Raw genomic sequence first — 20,570 nt, 5'->3', positions numbered from 1 at the left:
CTCGTGGGTTTGTAAGGGTATGGGTAATCAAATCAGACTAAGACATATTCCTATTGTCCAATGGAGTGAAATTTGAATAGTGTTCCCGCTTAAGAAGTTTATTCATACCTGGCCTGGTTCCTTCGATACTGGGACTGTTCTGCCGTGGATGGATGACTTCGCTCTCTAGGCACTTGTGCGAACCACACTTCTTTATATCCTGACTCTTCCGGATCACTGAATTTAGGTATAGGACATAGAGAATGTGGCATTTTAGTGATTATAACAATTCATCAAACTTTGTCTCTCGAAATTCTCTCTATAGAAATGAAGACTGAGGAAAATCGGTCATACTGAGGATGGATTTGATTGGGATTTTGTAACATCCTAAGGATCCCATTTCAGTGTCGCGGATTAATCACGGAGGAGCGAGTCTGAATCAGAGTGGATCTGATAAGATTTGCACATGGGTTTTAACGGTGAGAATGGAAATGCAGATCCGGTGTAATAATACAAATCAAATGACAAAGGGAACTTCGACGGATAAAGGAAACGAGGATCTCTGCAACGGCAAGGCCAATACTCGGCTTGATTGGAGGAAAATCAGATCGATATCCTGGTTATCAATGGTTTTACAGGACGATCCCCTATGGAGTGAATACGGGAGAAATCAGGAACACAATCTCATCCTAGATGTGAATTCCAGTGTGATAAAATTCAGACAGAAATCTCGGGGGACAATTAAGACACGCGGTAAAAGATGCGGTATAATCTTGGAGAATAATGAAGATCAATTAGAAATCAATGACGACCATAAACAAGGAAATCACGAGCAGTATTTAAAAGAGGTGGATGGAGAAGTTTTTCATCACCATTCAGAGCTTTCAAATCTCCAATCCTTATTCTCCCAGTTACGTTTTTCTCTCAGTGAACAAAACAAGATGTCACAAAGTGCGGTTCTAAAACAATTGGGTTCAAAAAAAGATGTTGAAGCTCCAATCAAGCGACTGAAGATCATTTTTCCAAAATTCGACAACAAAAGCCTCATTGAAGGGTATTCACGCACTCTCATTGGCAGATGCATGAACTCTCAGATGCAGGATATGAACGCTCTCCTACACATGCTTCCAAGAATCTGGAAATTGGAAGATCGTGTAGCCGGTGCGGATCTCGGAATGGGCAAGTTTCAGTTCGATTTTGAGAGGGAGGAAGACATTCAAGAGGTGATGAAAATGTAGCCCTTCCATTTTGATTACTGGATGTTGTCGCTAGTGCGGTGGAGTCCGGTGGTCGATCCACAATACCCATCGAAGATTACATTTTGGGTAAGAGTGATGGGAGTTCCACTCCACTACTGGGCGGATGTCACTTTCAAAAGTATCGGCAAGGCTCTTGGAGCAGTGGAAGCAATCAATCTGGATGAGGGGAAAATCCAGGTGATAATCGACGGCTTCAAACCATTAGTTTTTGAAACAACGGTGGAATTCAACGGTGGTGAGGAAACTACGGTGTACCTAAGGTATGGGCATCTGTCTGGTTTATGTAAGACTTGCTTGAGCCTATGCCATGATTATCATCGGTGCCCAACTCGGATCGGTTCGGAGGAGCGATGGAGTCGAGAAGAATTTCCCGATGAACAGACAAAGGGGCAGGGACCAGCTTTGTTTAAAACGGCGGCTAAATACGGAGGTAATGGAGGCAAGGAGGTGGTGAAAAACAATGGAGGAAGTATTGAAGGCAGGCCGTACAAAGGGAGAACAGAGAGGAAATATGGCGAAGGAGCTTCACGAAGCTACAGGCCATCGAGTCACCCTCCTCCGAAGGAACATAAAAAGGGACCAGTGACGGAGGAGAAGAAAGACGATACACCGGCTAACACTGAAACGGTGACTCAGCCGCATTTAACAATCTCTGTCGCTGAGAATCAGGGAACCTCGCCGGTCCAAGCAGCTCAGGTGATCAAAGAGAACGATGGTGTACGATCAGTAATGATGCAAGGAACAGAAGACGGATCGGGTATGGATGTTACAGCGGGATCTAAAAAAACAGTAGTGAGGAAAAGCTTGTCATTTGAGGATGATGACTTGCTGAGTCTTGTATCTCGGGGCAAAGGTGATACGGAAATCGAGGACTTGGGATTTCCAGATGGGAATGCAGATACATCGGTATTAAACAAGGAGGTGAAAGCACAAGGCGATACTTATGAGGCTTGTGATGCCATAACCGAATTTCTGCAACAGGTGAACTCAGGAATTGAACCAGGTGAAATTCAACTTTGTCTTGATAACAGTTTTGGTAACCTGGGAGAAGAAGATGGTGAGTTTATTGAGGACTCAGAAATGGAGATGCCGATGATAGTGGAGCAGGTTAAATCACCGGTGGAAACTATGGTGATGGATAAGAGTGAGGTCGGTGCTCAGACGAGCGTAATGGAGAAGGAAAATAAGCAATTAGCTGCACCAACTAATCCAGAACCAAAGAAGAAACCAACTAAATCCAGTCTGCAATACATTGGTGGAGGCTCTAAAAAGAGAATGGTTCAAGCGATGGTCTCTCCGCGGAAGAAGCAGGTTACTAAAACAACAAACCGCAAAGGAGAAGGAGCACGTCCGGCAGCTCCAAAAGGTCCCTCACTTTCGCAGGAGGAACAAAAACTATAAAAATTTATCATATGAGGATTTTGAGTTGGAATTGTCAGGGTTTAGGGAGTTATTGGACAATAAGTTTTCTTAGAGAGGTTTGGAAGAAACATAGACCAGAGTTTTTGTTTCTTTCAGAAACCAAGCAAGAATTTTTTTTTTTACAAAAATTTCAACTTCATTTTGGTTACAATAAATTGTTCACGGTTGAACCGTCTGGTGCAAGTGATGGACTTGCTTTATTTTATAATGATACTTTTGATGTTACTATCTTATTTTCAAATAAACGAATTATTGATATTGAGGCAAATATTCTTGGAAAAAAGGTATTTCTTTCCTTTATTTATGGAGACCCGGTGGCAAAATTGAGGGACCAAGTTTGGGAAAGGTTAACGCGGATAAGTCTTACAAGGACAGATCCTTGGTTTATTATTGGCGACATGAATGAAATTACTGGTAATAATGAAAAACAAGGAGGCAACTTAAGGCATGCGTCCACATTTGTGCCCTTTAATCTTATGATAAGAGACTGTGGCTTTTTGGAATTTCCGTGTTTAGGGAATACAATGTCTTGGAGAGGGAGAAAAAACGCAAAAGTTGTACGGTGTAGACTTGATCGGGCCCTGGCAAATGAAGATTGGCATGAGCTTTTCTCACATTCCTTTGTTGAGTATTTGGCAATAATTGGGTCGGACCATAGGCCAATTGTCGCAAAAAATCACAATTTCATTTTGATAAACGATGGTTAGGAAAAAACGGTTTAATGGAATCCATTACCAAAGGTTGGAACCTAGATCCTGGTGGTGAGGAAGTGAATTTCATGGAAAAAATACGAAACTGTCGTCGAATAATATAATTTCCAAATGGAGGAAAACCCTAATACCATATGGGAAAGACGAAATCGAGAAGTTGAAACGAACATTAGAGGAAATACAGAACGATGATACACGATCGGAAGAGGAACTGAAAGATATAGCCAAAAAGTTACAGGAAGCTTATCAAGATGAAGAATTATACTGGCAACAGAAAAGTCGGACTCAATGGGCACAAGCGGGGGACAAAAATACTAAGTTTTACCATGCCCTAGTTAAACAAAGAAGAGCACGTAACCGGATTATTGGTTTGCATAAATGAGGTGGGAACGTGGGTTACATCCGAAAAAGAGATTGAGCAGGTGGCCGTTACATACTTCGAGAAACTATTCACCACCACCTCCCCAACGGAATTTAAGGACGCGCTGGGTCAGATTAGACCACTAATTTCAGAAACAGATAATGCCATGCTCACGGCGGTAGCCACAGAGGAAGAAGTTAAATAAGCTTTATTTATGATGCACCCCGAAAAGGCTCCGGGACCCGATGGAATGACAGCACTATTTTACCAGCGCTCGTGGCAGATTATTAAGGCGGATCTAGTACGGTTAGTCAATGGCTTCTTGGAGACGGGTTTTTTCGAAGAAGGCTTAAACCTAACAAACATCTGTTTGATTCCAAAAACAGAACGCCCTACACGTATGACTGAGCTGCGACCTATTAGCCTCTGCAGTGTCGTGTATAAAATTATATCTAAGATGCTTTGTCAACGGTTAAAACAACTACTGCCGGCCCTAATATCCGAAACACAATTAGCTTTTGTGGCTGGACGGTTGATTTCGAATAATATCCTTATAGCCCAAGAGATGTTCCATGGTCTACGAACTAATAAATCTTGCAAAAGTAATTACATGGCAATCAAGACGGATATGAGTAAAGCTTATGATCGAGTTGAATGGACATTTCTAGAGGAACTCTTGCGCAAGTTAGGCTTTGCAGAAAGATGGGTTATATGGGTGATGAGATGCATTACCTCAGTAAAATATAGAGTTCTTCTAAATGGCCAACCAAAGGGCCAAATAATCCCGAAAAGAGGTCTACGCCAAGGGGACCCTTTATCCCTGTATTTGTTTATTTTATGCACGGAAGTATTAATAGCAAATATTAAGAAGGCCGAAGAGGATAAACTATTAACTGGTCTAAAGGTTGCACGGACAAGTCCCCCGGTTTCACACCTGCTTTTTGCAGATGATAGTCTTTTTTTCTGCAAAGCAAATACAAATGAATGTCAGAAGATACTGGCCATACTAAAGCAGTATGAATGTGTTTCGGGACAACAAATTAACGTTGATAAATCTTCGATTCAATTCGGCCACAAGGTCCCAGATCAAACTAGAAATGAGATGCGGCAGATTATAGGAATTTCTAGAGACAGGGGGGTCAGGATCGTATCTCGGTATCCCTGAAAGTCTAGATGGTGCCAAGACTAAGGTATTTAATTTTGTAGCAGAGAGACAAAAAGACCGAGTAAACAGTTGGATATCACGTTTGTTGTCAAAAGGGGGTAAAGAAGTCCTAATCAAATCGGTAGCATCTGCGATGCCAAATTTTGTCATGTCTTGTTTCCGGTTTCCTAAAGCCACAACAAAGAAGTTAACTAGTACAGCGGCAAAATACTGGTGGAGTTCAGACGGACATAACCGAGGTATGGACTGGATGGCATGGACAAAGTTGTGTAAAAACGAAAATGAAGGAGGAATCGGCTTCCATGATGTGGAGGAATTTAATACAGCTTTATTGGCAAAGCAACTATGGAGGCTCATCGATAGACCAACCTCCCTGTTCGCCCGGGTCTTTAAAGGACGATATTTTTGGAATATGAGTCCTTTGGACCCAGTGAAATCCTACTCACCGTCTTATGGATGGCGAAGTATCCTCTCGGCTCGATCTCTGGTTATTAAATGACTCATCAAAAGAGTTGGTTCAGGATGTTCTATTTCTGTCTGGAATGATCCATGGATACCTTTTTCTCGCCTGAGACCAGCCACTTGTAAGGGTATTAATTACTACCCAAAGCTATAACTGGATGTCTCTCGGTATCAGCTAGATTACGTACTCGAGGAATACAATGCGACACACAATGTGCGACACACAATGTAAGTGGAGGAGGAACCCATTAATCATGTCTTGTTCGAATGTCCTCCGGCTTTACAAACTTGGGCGTTATCCCAAATCCCATCACCTCCAGAGACTTTCCCGGGGTCATCGGTTTATTCAAATTTTGATCATCTTTTCTGGAGAATTCCACAAGAGGCGAAAAGTACATATTACCCTTGGATTGTATGGTACATATGGATGGCACGAAATGAAAAAGTATATTCGAATAAAGACGTCGACCCGAGGGTTACAATAAAGATAGCGGAAACAGAAGCGACTTTGTGGGAAGAAGCCCAAAAGGAGGGACAAGATCCATCCACAGTAGATACACGCAATGCTCAATACCTGTCACTTAATACACCCTATGAGGGTTGGTGGTGTTATCTTGATGGCTCTTGGAAAGATACGGATCCTTATGTGGGACTAGGATGGTATATTGTTTTAAGGAAGGAATACCAGACAAAATAGTGGGTGCACAGAAGGTAAGACGGAGTCTTACGCCTCTACATGCAGAAACAGAGACCCTTATTTGGGCAATGCATTGCATGCTTCTGAACCAGAAGACGGAAGTAGCATTTGCAACAGACTGTTCAGACTTGGTGAAGATGGTGTCTACACCTGACGAATGGCCAGCTTTCGTCCTACACTTGGAAGAGATCAGAAAAATGAAGGACAGATTCAGCTTCTTCCTTCTAACATACATTCCACGCACAAAGAACTTGAAGGCGGACAACCTTGCGAGGAGCGCTCGTGCCCATCCACAAGATATTATTTATGTAAACTCGATTCCACCGTTTTGGTTGGCCGATACGTTCTAGGTTTTTTTTTTTAAAAAAAAAAGAATGTGGCATTTTTTCCTCCTGGTCACTCAGTTTCCGATTTTCTTATTTCTCACAGCGTGGTCTGCGATATCAGTCACAAGAAATTCGGAGAACAGGTGGCCTATCATATGGGATCTATCGAATCGGCGGTCCGGTGCTATAAACTTAGGGCGTAGTGGACCGGCGGTCTAATACACGTCCTAATTTGGCCCAGGAGAGTCATACCAGCAAAAAATTATGGACGTCAGCCTAATTTTTGCAAAGATTGAATTTGTTTCCAACAACTGTAGCTATAGTGAATAGTAATTTTGCAAATATCAGTTAGTCTTTGCTAGAAGCCTAATTTCTACTTTCTTAGATATATGATATTTCAGCCTCTGACTCTATTGGAGAGCATTTTTGAGTTTTAGATTTTCTTCAGAACTAAAAAAGATAAAGGCTGTGGACTTCCGAAAAACTAGAACTTTCTCAATTCTTCATGTAGTTGAACGATATTTGGTTTTACCCCAAGTTCAAAATTGCGCTAGGCATTGATCGGGCAGCCGAGATCCGTCTAAAGCCTAGACCAAAAATTGGAGATTAGTCGGGGGTTAATCGGGGATTACTTTTTATTTTATTTAATTTAATTTCTATTAAAAAAATATTATGTTAAATGAATAAATAATATGTGAAATATGTATTAGTAATGTTTTAATTAAATAAAATAAACATAGATGTTAAGTAAAAGACATTATAAATTTAATTGTAAGAAGAATTTTGAAATTTATTGAATAATTTATACACTTTCATGAAAATATATGTATACAACTTCACAATTCATATTATTATAAGTATAACCTGTTAACAGTTTTTGAATTGTCTAATTTAATATCATCGCCATTATCAATTCTCTTTTCCAAAAAAGTACAGATTTAATATTTATATAATTATTACAGTAATTAAGTATTTGTTGTAAAGGGAATTGATAGATGTCCCACATCGACAAAGAAGAATGAAAGTGATGCTCAACAGGTTCTATAAATAACCATTTTTCCCCTAAGAAATTAATTGCAATTGGACACATACCGATTAGAAGCCCATTAAAAGATGAATTTTAAAGTACTTAACGTGGCTATAATCGTCGACTAAGCTTAATAATCGTTGATTGATGGTCTGATTAGTGTTGCCAATCGCAGCGGCCATGGTCCGTTGAGTGCCTCGTTAGCCGACTAATTGGGCTACCCTTTTCTATTCCCTTTATCGCTTATTCACCTTGCTCGATCTATAAAGGTAAACTTTCGATTTATCTCTTATTTTAGTCCAAAATCTGTCAATCCATAAGTTGGATTCGAACTAGGTATTGTTGTTTGAATTGATTGCAGTTAGGGTTTATAGCAAAATTTTGGGACTTTTAAGATGATGACTTTGAGCGATTTTGGTGAACCGAGTTTTTTCTTAACCTAAGTTTACAGTTGATTTTCTGTGAAAACAGGAGATGTTTATGCGTCTCACAAATTCGATTATCAATGAGCATCGCTGATTCTCATCATCGTCACGGTCATGGGTATCTTCTATTTGCTTTATAGAGACGAAACCAGTCCCACCACCTGAATCATCAATCTCACCTGTGAAAACAAACCCCAAAACCAAGTTCATTTCTCACGAATCTGCCATCAATCTGATCAAACGCGAGAGAGCTCCTCAGCGTGCGCTCGATGTATTCAACAGAATGTCTCAGCAAAAAGGTTTCAACCACAACTGTAACTCCCGATTCTTGGTTCCGAAGGAAACGAGAATAAACCAGAATATTAACTAATCTAAACTAAATAAATTCCAAATAACCAATTGTTCTTTATTCAAATCCAAACCCAAATCCAAATCTTACAATAGAAATGAAATAACTTATTAAATCCGAAATAAAATAGAAACATTATCTTAAAAAGAAATGTGAAATAATTCTTAAAAACAATAAAACTTCCTCCATTTCTGGAGGCACACTACACTAGAACTACTCGTCTAGTTCCTCCCATACATCATCACAATCACAATCACAATCACCTGCACATCGGAATTTAGAGAGAGAAGGGTGAGTAATTTGGGAGAATTACTCAGTGAGAACTAAACCAGGCTCCCGCCTTATTCATTTATTTCCACCAACATATTAAGAATAAATCTAATAAAACCAAACAAGCACTCTACAAGTGCACAAGCAACTAACAAGCAGCGATGTCTCCGATCCCGCCCCTCAATAGGCCAAACCACCTTGTCACTCAGACACAGATCGACATCTCACCCTGTCACACAGACAGACACCCTGTCACACAGACAGACACCCTGTCACACAGACAGAGACCCTGTCACACAGACAATCCAATCCCAGCATGCCACATGGACAGCCCTGTGGGTCATCACTCCACCGGATGAATGGATTATTGCCACGGTCACACAGACGGCACATAACCCAGCAAACAAGCCTGCATTCGGCACATCGCTATACCAGAAACAGACTATGACTTTTAGGACTTCTACCAATCACTAACTAACCAACAGGGTTATCAATCAATCATGCTGGTTCTTCCTCTAATGAGATCTTAGATCTTATTAGTTTTATATATATATATATGGATCTGCCTAGATGCACAAGAAGACAGACCTGTCCCACCAGATCTAAACTCAACACATCAGAAGAAGATAAATGGATAAGAAGAAAGATCTAGATCTAATCCTCACATTGGCCTAAAAGCAGATCTGAGATTAAGGAGAACTAGAAGAGGCAAAAGAATCAAGCAGCTTCTGAGAAGGTGGAGGCAGGCGAGTGCTCCTTCTTCTCTCGGCAAGCGGCGGCGGCGGCGGCTCTCCTCCTCGGCGGCGGCGTGCACCTTCTCCTTCTCTCTCACTTTCTTTTCTTTGGGGGCTAGGTTAATTAGAGGCAAAATGAGGCTCATTAACTCCTAATTCTCTATTTATATTAGGGTTTCTGGAGTGGGCCTGAATTTGCTAGGCATCCTCTAATTGGGCTGGGTTTGGGATGTTATAGCTCTCCCCTACTTCCATAGAATTCGTCTCCGAATTCTCTTCCACTCCTCCGGTTTCTCCCTTGTCCTTAAAGAGATCCGGGAATTCCTTCCGCATTTCCTGCTCTACTTCCTAGGTTTCCTCGCGGATTCCATCCCTTTCCCAACATACCTTAACCACTGGCTTCCTCTTACCATTCATCTCCTTTTCTCGAAATTCCAACACTGCCACATGCTGATATGCTGCTGAGAAGTCCTTCCTTACATCTGCTGGCGGCTGGGGCAAAATGAGCTTTGGCTCCTTCACAACTTTCCTCAGGAGAGAGATTTGAAACACAACATGGAACTCAGCTAACTCTTTGGGCAACTCCAAGCGGTAAGCCACTTCTCCTATCCTTTCCAGGATAGGGTACGGTCCCATGTACCTAGGCTTAAGCTTCTTCATCTTCCGATGCTTATCATTTCCTCTGAAGGTCCTCAACTTCAGATACACCATATCACAAACCTCAAAAGACAATTCTTGCCTTCGCTGATCTGCATAACTCTTCTGGCGATCATGAGCTTCTTTCAACCTTGTCTTAAGCATTTCCACTTGCTTAGACGCCTCCTCAAGAAGTTCTGGCTCTAGCACTCTCATTTCTTCTACTTCTGTCCAACACAAAGGTGTGCGACAAGGCCGACCATATAGAGCCTCATATGGTGCCATTCCAATGCTACCATGATAACTGTTATTATAAGCAAATTCCGCCAAAGGCAAATGCTTCTCCCAACTTCCTTCCCAATCTAGGACACACGCTCTCAACAGATCCTCCAGGGTCCTAATCGTCCTCTCCGATTGGCCATCTGTCTGAGGGTGGTATGCTGTGCTGAGATGAATCTTTGTTCCCAATACTTTCTGGAAAGCTTGCCAGAAACTAGCTGTTAACTTTGGATCCCGATCCGAAACTATGCTCACTAGAACTCCATGCAACCTCACAATAACATCAATATACTTCTGCGCAATCCGCTCCATCCGTCTTTTTAATTGGCAAGAAGTGAGCTGACTTAGTATGGCGGTCTACGATTACCCAAATCGCATTCTTCTTACTTAGTGTCCTGGGCAATCCCGTCATAAAATCCATAGTTACCATATCCCATTTCCATTCTGGTAATGGCAAGTTCTGGAGAAGTCCACTTGGTGCCATCTGCACTGCTTTCACTTGCTGACATGTAGAACACTGAGATATCCAAGCAGAAATATCACGCTTCATACCAGACCAATGGTAGTAGCGTTTCAGATCCCGATACATCTTGGTGTTCTCTGGATGAATAGAAAACTTCGACTGATGAGCCTGACTTTACATTTCCCTCCTTAGCTCATCATTCATGGGAACACAGACTCGATTCCTATACATGTATGTCCCATTGTCTGCTTTGTGGTACCCAACCACTTGCTTTTCAAAAATCTCCTTAAGGGACAAATCATGTGCTTGCTCCTGACGAATTCTCATTAGCAGGTCTGCATTGTCCAATGCTTTCAATCCTACGGATCATCCTCTACTTCAGCGACACACAAACTCAAATTCCCCAAAGTCACTATCAGCTCCTGCGTTTCCTTAGCCTCAGAAACCACATTTCTCCTCCTACTCAAAGTATATGCCACTTGATTGGCTTTTTCAGGATGATAGGAAATTTCCAGATCATAATCAGCCAACAACTCTATCCACTTTCTCTGCCTTAGGTTCAAATCATCCTGAGTGAACACATGCTTCAAACTCTGATGATCAGTATATATGTGCACCTTCTCCCCATACAGGTAAGCACGCCAAATCTTAAGAGCAAAGACTACTGCTGCTAACTCCAAATCATGAGTCGGGTAATTCACTTCATGCTTCCGAAGCTGTCTAGATGCATAGGCTACGACCTTCTTCTCCTGCATAAGCACACATCCAAGCCCAGATCCAGAGGCATCGGTGTATACATCATATGGTATTCCTGACCTTGGAAGTACCAATATCGGAGTCTCTGTGAGTTTCTGCTTCAACTTCTCAAAACTCCGAGATCTCTTATCCGTCCACTCAAACTTAACATTCTTCACCATCAAGCTGGTGAGGGGTTTGGCAATACTGGAGAAATTAGGCACAAATTTGCGATAATATCCAGCCAGACCCAAAAAGCTACGGACCTCAGTAACATTTTTAGGTACAGGCCACTCTGTCACTACAGTGATCTTCTCAGGATCCACCGCTACTCCTTCTTCTGAGACGATATGCCGAAGGAATCCCATCTTCCTCTGCCAAAAGCTACACTTGCTTAGCTTCGCAAAAAGCTGCTGATCCCTTAACTTCTGCAGAATCATTCCTAGATGCCATTCATGCTCTCTCTCTCCGACCTTGAATAGACCAGGATATCATCAATAAAAACAATCACACACTTATCCAAGTGCTCTCGAAAAATATCATTCATCAACTTCATGAAAGATGCAGGCGCATTAGTCAATCCAAACGGCATTACCACAAACTCATAATGACCATATCGAGTTCGGAATGTTGTCTTACTAATATCCTCCTCTGCTATCCGAATCTGGTGATAGCCTGACGCCAAATCAATCTTAGAAAACCATGAAGCTCCTTCTAACTGGTCCAATAACTCATCAATTCTTGGCAAGGGATACTTATTATTGATGGTCACCTTATTCAGCCCTCTATAATCAATGCAAAGTCGAAAGCTTCCATCTTTCTTCTTTACAAATAGCACGGGCGCTCCCCATGGCGAGCTGCTTGGCCGAATAAATCCTTTATCCGTCAAGTCCTCCAACTGCTTTTTTAGCTCAGCCATCTCTGCTGGTACCAATCGATATGGAACCTTCGAAACAGGGGCTGTTCCTAGTTCTAATTCGATAGTGAAGTCAACTCCTCATCTTGGCGGGGGGTCCAGTCAATGGTTGGAATACGTTCGCGTATTCATTCACCACTGGTATCTCCTCAAGGTTCTTAGATGCTCCCTGATGTGATCCTCCCAAAGATCGGCACAAAGAGGCTTGAGAGAGAGATAAAATAGAAACAGAAGGTGCGGAATAGACTTCTGTTCTGAGATATAAATTGATAAAGATGTTGCTAAGCAACGAATCGATCACAAAAGAGAGAAAAGAGAGGATAAAGATGTTGCACAAAGCAACGAGTCACTCTCTGAGATAGATGAGAAATGATAAAGATGTTGCACAAGACAACGAATCACTCTCAAAAGACAAAGAGAAGTTTCTCACAGTTTTGATAAGAGAAAGAGTTTTTGATAAAAAGAGTTTGATTAATTTTTGGTGATCCAATCCAGGATGATTATTTCTGGGATCTTACATGAGTTTATAAAGAAATAAAAGTGCCAAAAACAAAGCAAGGCACGAAATTCTCAAAGCATTAAAGTGCAAAGACTAGAAATAATGACTAAGGTTGAATAACTCTTCATCTCCACTTGCCATGACCTTTAGGCTTCCTTTGGACGAAATTTGATTGTTCTTCTGGCTGGGCATAAGTCTTGAATCAACAAACTGGGCTTGAAGAGAAGTGATCACCATTGCCTCCTTAAAAACCTTCCTTTGGAAAACCCATTGGGACAAAACCAAAGGTAAAGGAAAAAGAGTACAACTGGGACACTTAGCCATTTGTTGATCTTCTTGGGATTCTTTTACAACCAGAGTAGTTGTAAACACCTCTTCTTCCTCCTGGTCCAAGTGTCTTGGCCGAATATAGTTTTGAACAAGTATTCCTCCATTTGTTCCCTTGAGCTTCTCGGCATTAACTCGGGTCTTAGTACCATCTGGATCAAACAATGCCTCATTCTCTAGCTCATCCACTGGTACAAGCTCTGGTTCAGGCTCTGGTGCAAGACCCATTTCTTTAATGCTGGCCATGATCATATCATCCTCCCCCAGTTGAAAAGGATTTGTCCTCAAATCAGGACTAACTTTTGCAGTAGTGTCTTGTTTATGTCGAAGCTCCTTGAGTGCAAGACTCTTTTTAGTGAAGATAAGACCTTCAGATGGGTTTCTCAAAGGAAAGATGCAATCGATTTGCCCAAACTGAATCCTGTTCCACCCACTCTCTTCCAAAGGCTCATCGGGTTTGAGAAGATGGTCCTCATAGTCCTGTATAACAAGAGATCTTCCACTCGGCAGCTCCGGTGCATCATAACTCAAAAGAATTTCTTTGTAAACAGGCTTATGACCAAGTGATGGAGAGATTAGAGTTCTTTGGACATTACCAGATTTAGCAAGGAAGTTGTTTCGCTTGTGGATGTTGTCCTCAGCCTTTTTCCCTTTCCGCTTTTCATCTTGATAAATCTCGAAGGGTGTCATTGGAACAAGAGTGTGCTTCCTGCCTTTGAACTCAAAAGAATACTTGTTGGTTGAGCCATCATGAGTCACTCGTCTATCATACTGCCATGGCCTTCCCAACAGGATGTGACTTGCTTCCATAGGTAGAACATCACACAAAACTTTGTCCTCATACTTTCCAAGGGTTAGAGAAACCGTTACTTGGTTGTTCACTCGCATTGCACCTTTATCATTGAGCCAATGCAGATTGTACGGCTTGGGGTGCTTCTTCACAGTCAAGCCAAGCTTATTAACCATGTATTCGCTTGCTACATTGGTGCAGCTTCCTCCATCGATGATGAGATTGCACACCTTGCCTTGGACATGACATCTTGTGTGAAACAGGTTCTGTCTTTGTGCTTCCTCATCTGCCTTAGATTGCACGTTTAGTATCTTTTTCATCATCAAAAGATCTCCTGTAGCAGCATACTCTTCTTGCTCTTCTACTGATTCAGATATCTCTTTTTCATTTGCTGATTCGTACTCTCCATTTTCTAAGAGAACCAGAACTCTCTTGTTTGGACATTCACTAGCAATGTGTCCTCTTCCTTGACACTTGAAGCAGACTATCTCACGAGCTCTAGTAGTTGATGCTTCGGTTTTGACCTTGAATTCTGGTTTAGCAGGGACTGATTTAGTAGACACCACAAACTCAGCACTTGGTTTTTCTTCTTTAGCAAAGCTTGGTTTAGCCGTAGATGAACTAACTCCAAAAGTTGATCTAGATCCTCTCCGCTTAAGCTGTTGTTCAACCAAAATAGCTTTGTGATATATCTCCTCTAGATCAGCATAGCTTTGCATCTCCACTCTGTCTTGAACTTCTCGGTTTAGCCCACTCAAAAACCTAGCGATGGTTGCTTCTTGATCTTCTTCAATACCAGCCTTGATCATCAGAGATTCCATTTCTTGGAAATAATCTTCTACACTGCTGTTCCCTTGAGTCAAGCGCCTAAGTCTCTGGTGTAGCTCCCGGTGATAGTGACTAGGGACAAAGCGTTTCCTCATGAGTGCTTTTAACTCATCCCAAGTATCAACAGGCGGATCCCTATTGCGTTTGCGGCTTGTTGTGATCTGATCCCCCAGTTTATAGCATAGCCATAAAACTCTGTAGCAGCTAGCTTCACCATCTTGAGATCTGAATACTCTTGACAATCATAGATCATCTCGACCTTCTTCTCCCATTCCAGGTAAGCGTCTGGATCATTCTTGCCATGAAAAGGAGGAACTTTCAATTTCATGCCCCTCATGTCATCATCAACACGTTCTCTTGCTCCTCTCCCACGTCTTGGACTGCCTTGTGAAGAAATATCATCACCAACATCGTTTCTAGGCTGTCTCTGCTGGACTGGCACTCCATTTGCATTTCCTTCTTGAATTCTCCTTGGATTAGGCTCTCCTTGTAGTTGATGAATCCGTTGATGTATCTCTTCTACTTGAGTTTTCATCATCTGCTCCAACCGAGCCGCCAATGCTTCCATCAGAAGTTTGTTGTTATCATTGCTGCTTCTGTTTTCATCTTGATGATCATCCATGACCTAGCAATTGATCTAAAAGACAGATCCGAATTTGAAAAGACCACTCTGCAAACAGATCCAAGCTTCTATGTGTGCTCTGATACCAACTGATGTGATCCTCCCAAAGATCGGCACAAAGAGGCTTGAGAGAGAGCTAAAATAGAAACAGAAGGTGCGGAATAGACTTCTGTTCTGAGATATAAATTGATAAAGATGTTGCTAAGCAACGAATCGATCACAAAAGAGAGATAAGAGAGGATAAAGATGTTGCACAAAGCAACGAGTCACTCTCTGAGATAGATGAGAAATGATAAAGATGTTGCACAAGACAACAAATCACTCTCAAAAGACAAAGAGAAGTTTCTCACAGTTTTGATAAGAGAAAGAGTTTTTGATAAAAAAAGAATGATTAATTTTTGGTGATCCAATCCAGGATGATTATTTCTGGGATCTTACATGAGTTTATAAAGAAATAAAAGTGCCAAAAACAAAGCAAGGCACGAAATTCTCAAAGCATTAAAGTGCAAAGACTAGAAATAATGACTAAGGTTGAATAACTCTTCATCTCCACTTGCCATGACCTTTAGGCTTCCTTTGGACGAAATTTGATTGTTCTTCTGGCTGGGCATAAGTCTTGAATCAACAAACTGGGCTTGAAGAGAAGTGATCACCATTGCCTCCTTAAAAACCTTCCTTTGGAAAACCCATTGGGACAAAACCAAAGGTAAGGGAAAAAGAGTACAACTGGGACACTTAGCCATTTGTTGATCTTCTTGGGATTCTTTTACAACCAGAGTAGTTGTAAACACCTCTTCTTCCTCTTGGTCCAAGTGTCTTGGCCGAATATAGTTTTGAACAAGTATTCCTCCATTTGTTCCCTTGAGCTTCTCGGCATTAACTCGGGTCTTAGTACCATCTGGATCAAACAATGCCTCATTCTCTAGCTCATCCACTGGTCCAAGCTCTGGTTCAGGCTCTGGTGCAAGACCAATTTCTTTATTGCTGGCCATGATCATATCACTCCCCCTCCTACCATAGAGACTGTCGCCAAGAAAGGTTCACATCCTTCCTCTATAAGATTCTCGGCATGAATCATCGAAATGACTGGCACTCTTGTGTCGGTCTTTACTCTTTGAAAGACAATCCAACCTCCTTGATGCGGAACATAGGCCCTCGACTTCCGGCAATTCAGGACAACTTCATAATGCTTCAGCCAGTCCATTCCAAGGATAACATCATAGTGGCCCAAATTCATTTCCACTAGAGTCCAAGGAAAATCTGCTCCTTCCAACAAGATAGGCACCTCTTCATGGATTCCAATGGTCTCCACCTGCTCACTTCCAGCAGTTTCCACTGCTTTCAACCTGGGGGTGAACTTTCCAGAGAAGGTCCAACACTTGGTCAACCTCGGGCTCACAAAGCTATGTGTGGCACCGGTGTCGAACAAGGTATATGCAATCGCGCCCCCTACTGAGACCGATCCTACATGATTACTTATATCTAGGCATGCATTTCCATTCTACATTCATATTCACAAGCAAAAATATAGAATCTCACAAAACATTACTAACCAGCGATCGTTGCTGCTCCTTCTCGGGATCTCCGATGGCGAAAACACGGGGTTCCACAGCTTGCCTCTTAGCTGGTGGTCCTGGCAATGCTCCCACTCCTTGCTGAGGATTCGCATTCTCCGGGAAATCCCTCATCTGATGGCCACTCTTCCCACAACGGTAGCACCGGTTAGTTCCTACGACTGTGCAATTCCTCTCATGGTGGCCAATACTACCATAGCCATAACATTTGTGGGCGCCACACCTTCCTGGGTGCTTCCTTCCACACCTCTGACACATTACAGCTGCCCCTGGAGCTGCCATAGTGTCCCAAGTCCTCTTTGGCCCTTCCTGAGCACGGTTTGGACGAGACTGAACCTGCCTGACTCTCCTCAGCTCCTGAAGCGAAGTCTCTTGGATGGCAGCTGTCTCCACAAGCTCCACCAGGGTGGCATATCTCCTAAGAGAACACCTGCTCCTCAGCTCCAACTTCAAGCCCTTCATAAACTGACGAACCAAATCTGCCTGCGTGAACTGCTTCCTGGAGAACCTCCTCAACCGATTGAACTCCTCCTTGTACTCCCTCACAGTACGGTTCTCCTGACGCAGGTCCTCAAAAGCACTCTCCATCCGATCTAAGGCTTCAGGTGGAAAATACTCTGTAGCAAAAGCTTCCTGAAAATCCCGGTAGGTCAACTCATAACGACCCTGAGTCGCTTCGACCACACCATCCCACCATATCAGCGCCTCTTCCTTCAGGTACTGAACAGCTAGATCCTTCTGGTAACCCTCCGGACATCTCATGGCTTCAAAATTCTTTTCCAACCTCTTCCTCCAGTTATCCGCAGACACTGGGTTAGACCTCCCGCCAAAGGCATCCATTCCCATATCCTTCAAATGTTTCATGGCCTGATAATAGGTCAGCCCAAACACATTGACAGGCGCAGGAGACGGTGGAGGCACATACTGCTGCTGAACAAACACAGGCGGCACTACCACAGGCGGCGGCTCAAACACTGGCGGCTGCACATGCTGCTGCTGCTGATGCTGCTGCTGCTCCTGCTGAGCATTCACTCCCACTCCAGGGTTCAAGTCGCCATACGTCTCCCGATAACGGCGCAACTCCTCCAAGACTGCAGCATGAGCTGCTTCTGGTGCTGGAGGCACTTGAACAGGCACACCTCTCGTAAGGTTCTCTCCCTGCTGATCCACTGGAGCTGGAGGCACAGTCTGCTGAGTCACTGGGGCAACACTTCCTGATGTGTCCGTGAACTCATCAGCACCACCTGAACGACGAGCTTGGGTTTTGCGCGCATTCTTTGCCCTCGGGGGCATCTGACAAGACATGGAGACAGATAAGTTAGCCCGGTCCCGTAAATACTAACTTCCTACAAAAGAAAAGAACAACAAAAACTAGAGAGGCTTATCTAGGTGGTGGTTTTCTTTCTTTGAAAACATTTGGAAAATATTTGAACTTTGAAAACTTGAAAACTTTTAAAAAACTTTTTAAACCATTTTCCTTTTGAAATCTGAATCTCATTCCCATTATTCTAGACTCAGCTCCCTTAACACCTAGTTCGAACCATGCTCTGATACCAAATTGTAACACCCCGATTCCTGGTTCCGAAGGAAACCAGAATAAACCGGAATATTAACTAACCTAAACTAAATAAATTTCAAATAACCAGTTGTTCTTTATTCAAATCCAAATTTAAATCCAAGTTTTACAATAGAAAGGAAATAACTTATTAAATCCGAAAGAAAATAGAAACATTGTCTTAAAAAAAAATGTGAAATAGTTCTTAAAAACAATAAAACTTCCTCCATTTCTGGAGGCACACCACACTAGAACTACTTGTCTAGTTCCTCCCAGACATCATCACAATCACAATCACAATCACCTGCACATCAGAATTTAGAGAGAGAGGGATGAGTAATTTGGGAGAATTACTCAGCGAGAACCAAACCAGCCTCCCGCCTTGTTCATTTATTTCCACCAACATATTAAGAATAAATCTAATGAAACCAAACAAGCACTCTACAAGTGCACAAGCAACTAACAAGCAGCGATGTCTCCGATCCCGCCCCTCAATAGGCCAAACCACCTTGTCACTCGGACACAGGTCGACATCCCACCCTGTCACACAGACAGACACCCTGTCACACAGACAGAGACCCTATCACACAGACAATCCAATCCTGGCATGCCACATGGACAGCCCCGTGGGTCATCACTCCACCGGATGAATGGATTATTGCCACGGTCACACAGACGGCACATAACCCAGCAAACAAGCCTGCATTCGGCACATCGCTATACCAGAAACAGACTATGACCTTTAGGACTTCTACCAATCACTAACTAATCATCAGGGTTATGAATCAATCATGCTGGTTCTTCCTCTAATGAGATCCTAGATCTTATTAGTTTTATATATATATATATGGATCTGCCTAGATGCACAAGAAGACAGACCTGTCCCACTAGATCTAGACTCAACACACTAGATGAAGATAAATGGATAAGAAGAAAGACCTAGATCTAATCCTCTGAGATTAAGGAGAACTAGAAGAGGCAAAAGAATCAAGCAGCTTCTGAGAAGGTGGAGGCAGGCGAGTGCTCCTTCTTCTCTCAGCAAGGGGCGGCGGCGGCAAGCTTCTCCGGCGGCGGCGGCTCTTCTCCTCGGCGGCGGCGTGCAGCTTCTCCTTCTCTCTCTCACTTTCTTTTCTTTGGGGGCTAGGATAATTAGAGGCAAAATGAGGCTCATTAACTCCTAATTCCCTATTTATATTAGGGTTTCTGGAGTGGGCCTGAATTTGCTGGGCCTCCTCTAATTGGGCTGGGTTTGGGATGTTACAACAACAGTGCTACATACTCTTTTCTTTTGGATAATCTCGTAAGGCACAAGAAGTTTCAAGCCGTTGATGCGATTCTTAACCAGATGAAGTATGAGACTTGCAGGTTCCAGGAAGGTGTGTTCCTCAACCTAATGAGACATTACTCCAGGTTCGATTTGCATGATAAAGTCATGGAGATGTTTAACTTGATCCAAGTGATTGCTCGTATGAAGCTTTCTCTTAATGCCATAACTACTTGTCTCAACCTACTTATCGATTCATGGGAGGTCGAGTTGGCGAGGGAGCTCCTCTTGTATGCTAAAAATCATCTTGGATTGCACCCAAATACTTGCACGTTCAACATTCTAGTGAAGCACCACTGCAAGAACGGTGATGTCGACTCTGCATTTCGAGTTGTGGAGGAGATGAAAAGATCTGAAATCTCGTATCCCAATTTGATCACTTACTCAACGCTAATGGAATGTCTGTTTGCACACTCGAGGTCGAAAAAAGCCATGGCATTGTTCGAAGATATGATCTCGAAAGAAGGGATTTCGCCGGATCCCATGACTTTCAACGTTATGATTAACGGGGTATGTCGTGCAAGGCAAGTTCAAAAAGCCAAGATGATTATAGAATTCATGAAGAAGAATGGATGCAACCTCAACATGTTCAATTACTCGGCTCTAATGAATGGGTTTGCATGACAGAAAAAGTGGACAAGTATCTTTTGTGCCTTGGTGAGAATTTTCTAGACTAAGTTGTGGATTGATGCACAATCTATGGTCCTAGTTTAGGAGTTTATGTCTCTAAGATTTGTTTGGGGACAAACAAAGGTTTAAGTCTGGGGGAGTTGATAACACCGTATTTTGACCACTTTTGTGGATCGTTTGGAAATACTTTTTCTATGTATTTTATC

At 42.5% G+C, this 20,570-nt stretch overlaps 2 protein-coding genes across 2 annotated transcripts; both read left to right on the top strand.

Moving 5' to 3' along the window:
• Positions 1-1,313: 1,313 nt before the first annotated feature.
• On the top strand, positions 1,314-2,639 carry LOC112086118. Its single transcript, XM_024154894.1, has one exon. It carries the CDS (start codon positions 1,314-1,316, stop codon positions 2,637-2,639), a length of 1,326 nt encoding a protein of 441 aa, XP_024010662.1.
• A 16,243-nt stretch (positions 2,640-18,882) lies between these two features.
• Positions 18,883-20,358, top strand: LOC18015364 (pentatricopeptide repeat-containing protein At5g18475). The gene is made up of 2 exons (XM_006397400.2): positions 18,883-18,936; positions 19,609-20,358. Exons 1-2 carry the CDS (start codon positions 18,883-18,885, stop codon positions 20,356-20,358), a joined length of 804 nt encoding a protein of 267 aa, XP_006397463.2.
• The last annotated feature ends 212 nt before the right edge of the window (positions 20,359-20,570 follow it).

The sequence above is a fragment of the Eutrema salsugineum genome, unplaced genomic scaffold (genome assembly GCF_000478725.1).
Source record: "Eutrema salsugineum unplaced genomic scaffold, Eutsalg1_0 scaffold_23, whole genome shotgun sequence".
In the NCBI taxonomy this organism is placed as follows: Eukaryota; Viridiplantae; Streptophyta; class Magnoliopsida; order Brassicales; family Brassicaceae; genus Eutrema; species Eutrema salsugineum.
This window is presented reverse-complemented; position numbering and strand designations above follow the sequence as displayed.

What these genes read in the sequence shown, in the direction of transcription:
- LOC112086118 (XM_024154894.1), top strand. Translation starts at nt 1,314, where the DNA reads ATGGGAGTTCCACTCCACTACTGGGCGGATGTCACTTTCAAAAGTATC.
- LOC18015364 (XM_006397400.2), top strand. Translation starts at nt 18,883, where the DNA reads ATGTCTCCGATCCCGCCCCTCAATAGGCCAAACCACCTTGTCACTCGG. An exon ending in ACCTTGTCACTCGGACACAG is followed by an intron (nt 18,937 to 19,608) that starts GTCGACATCCCA and finishes TATTTATATTAG; the next exon opens with GGTTTCTGGAGTGGGCCTGA.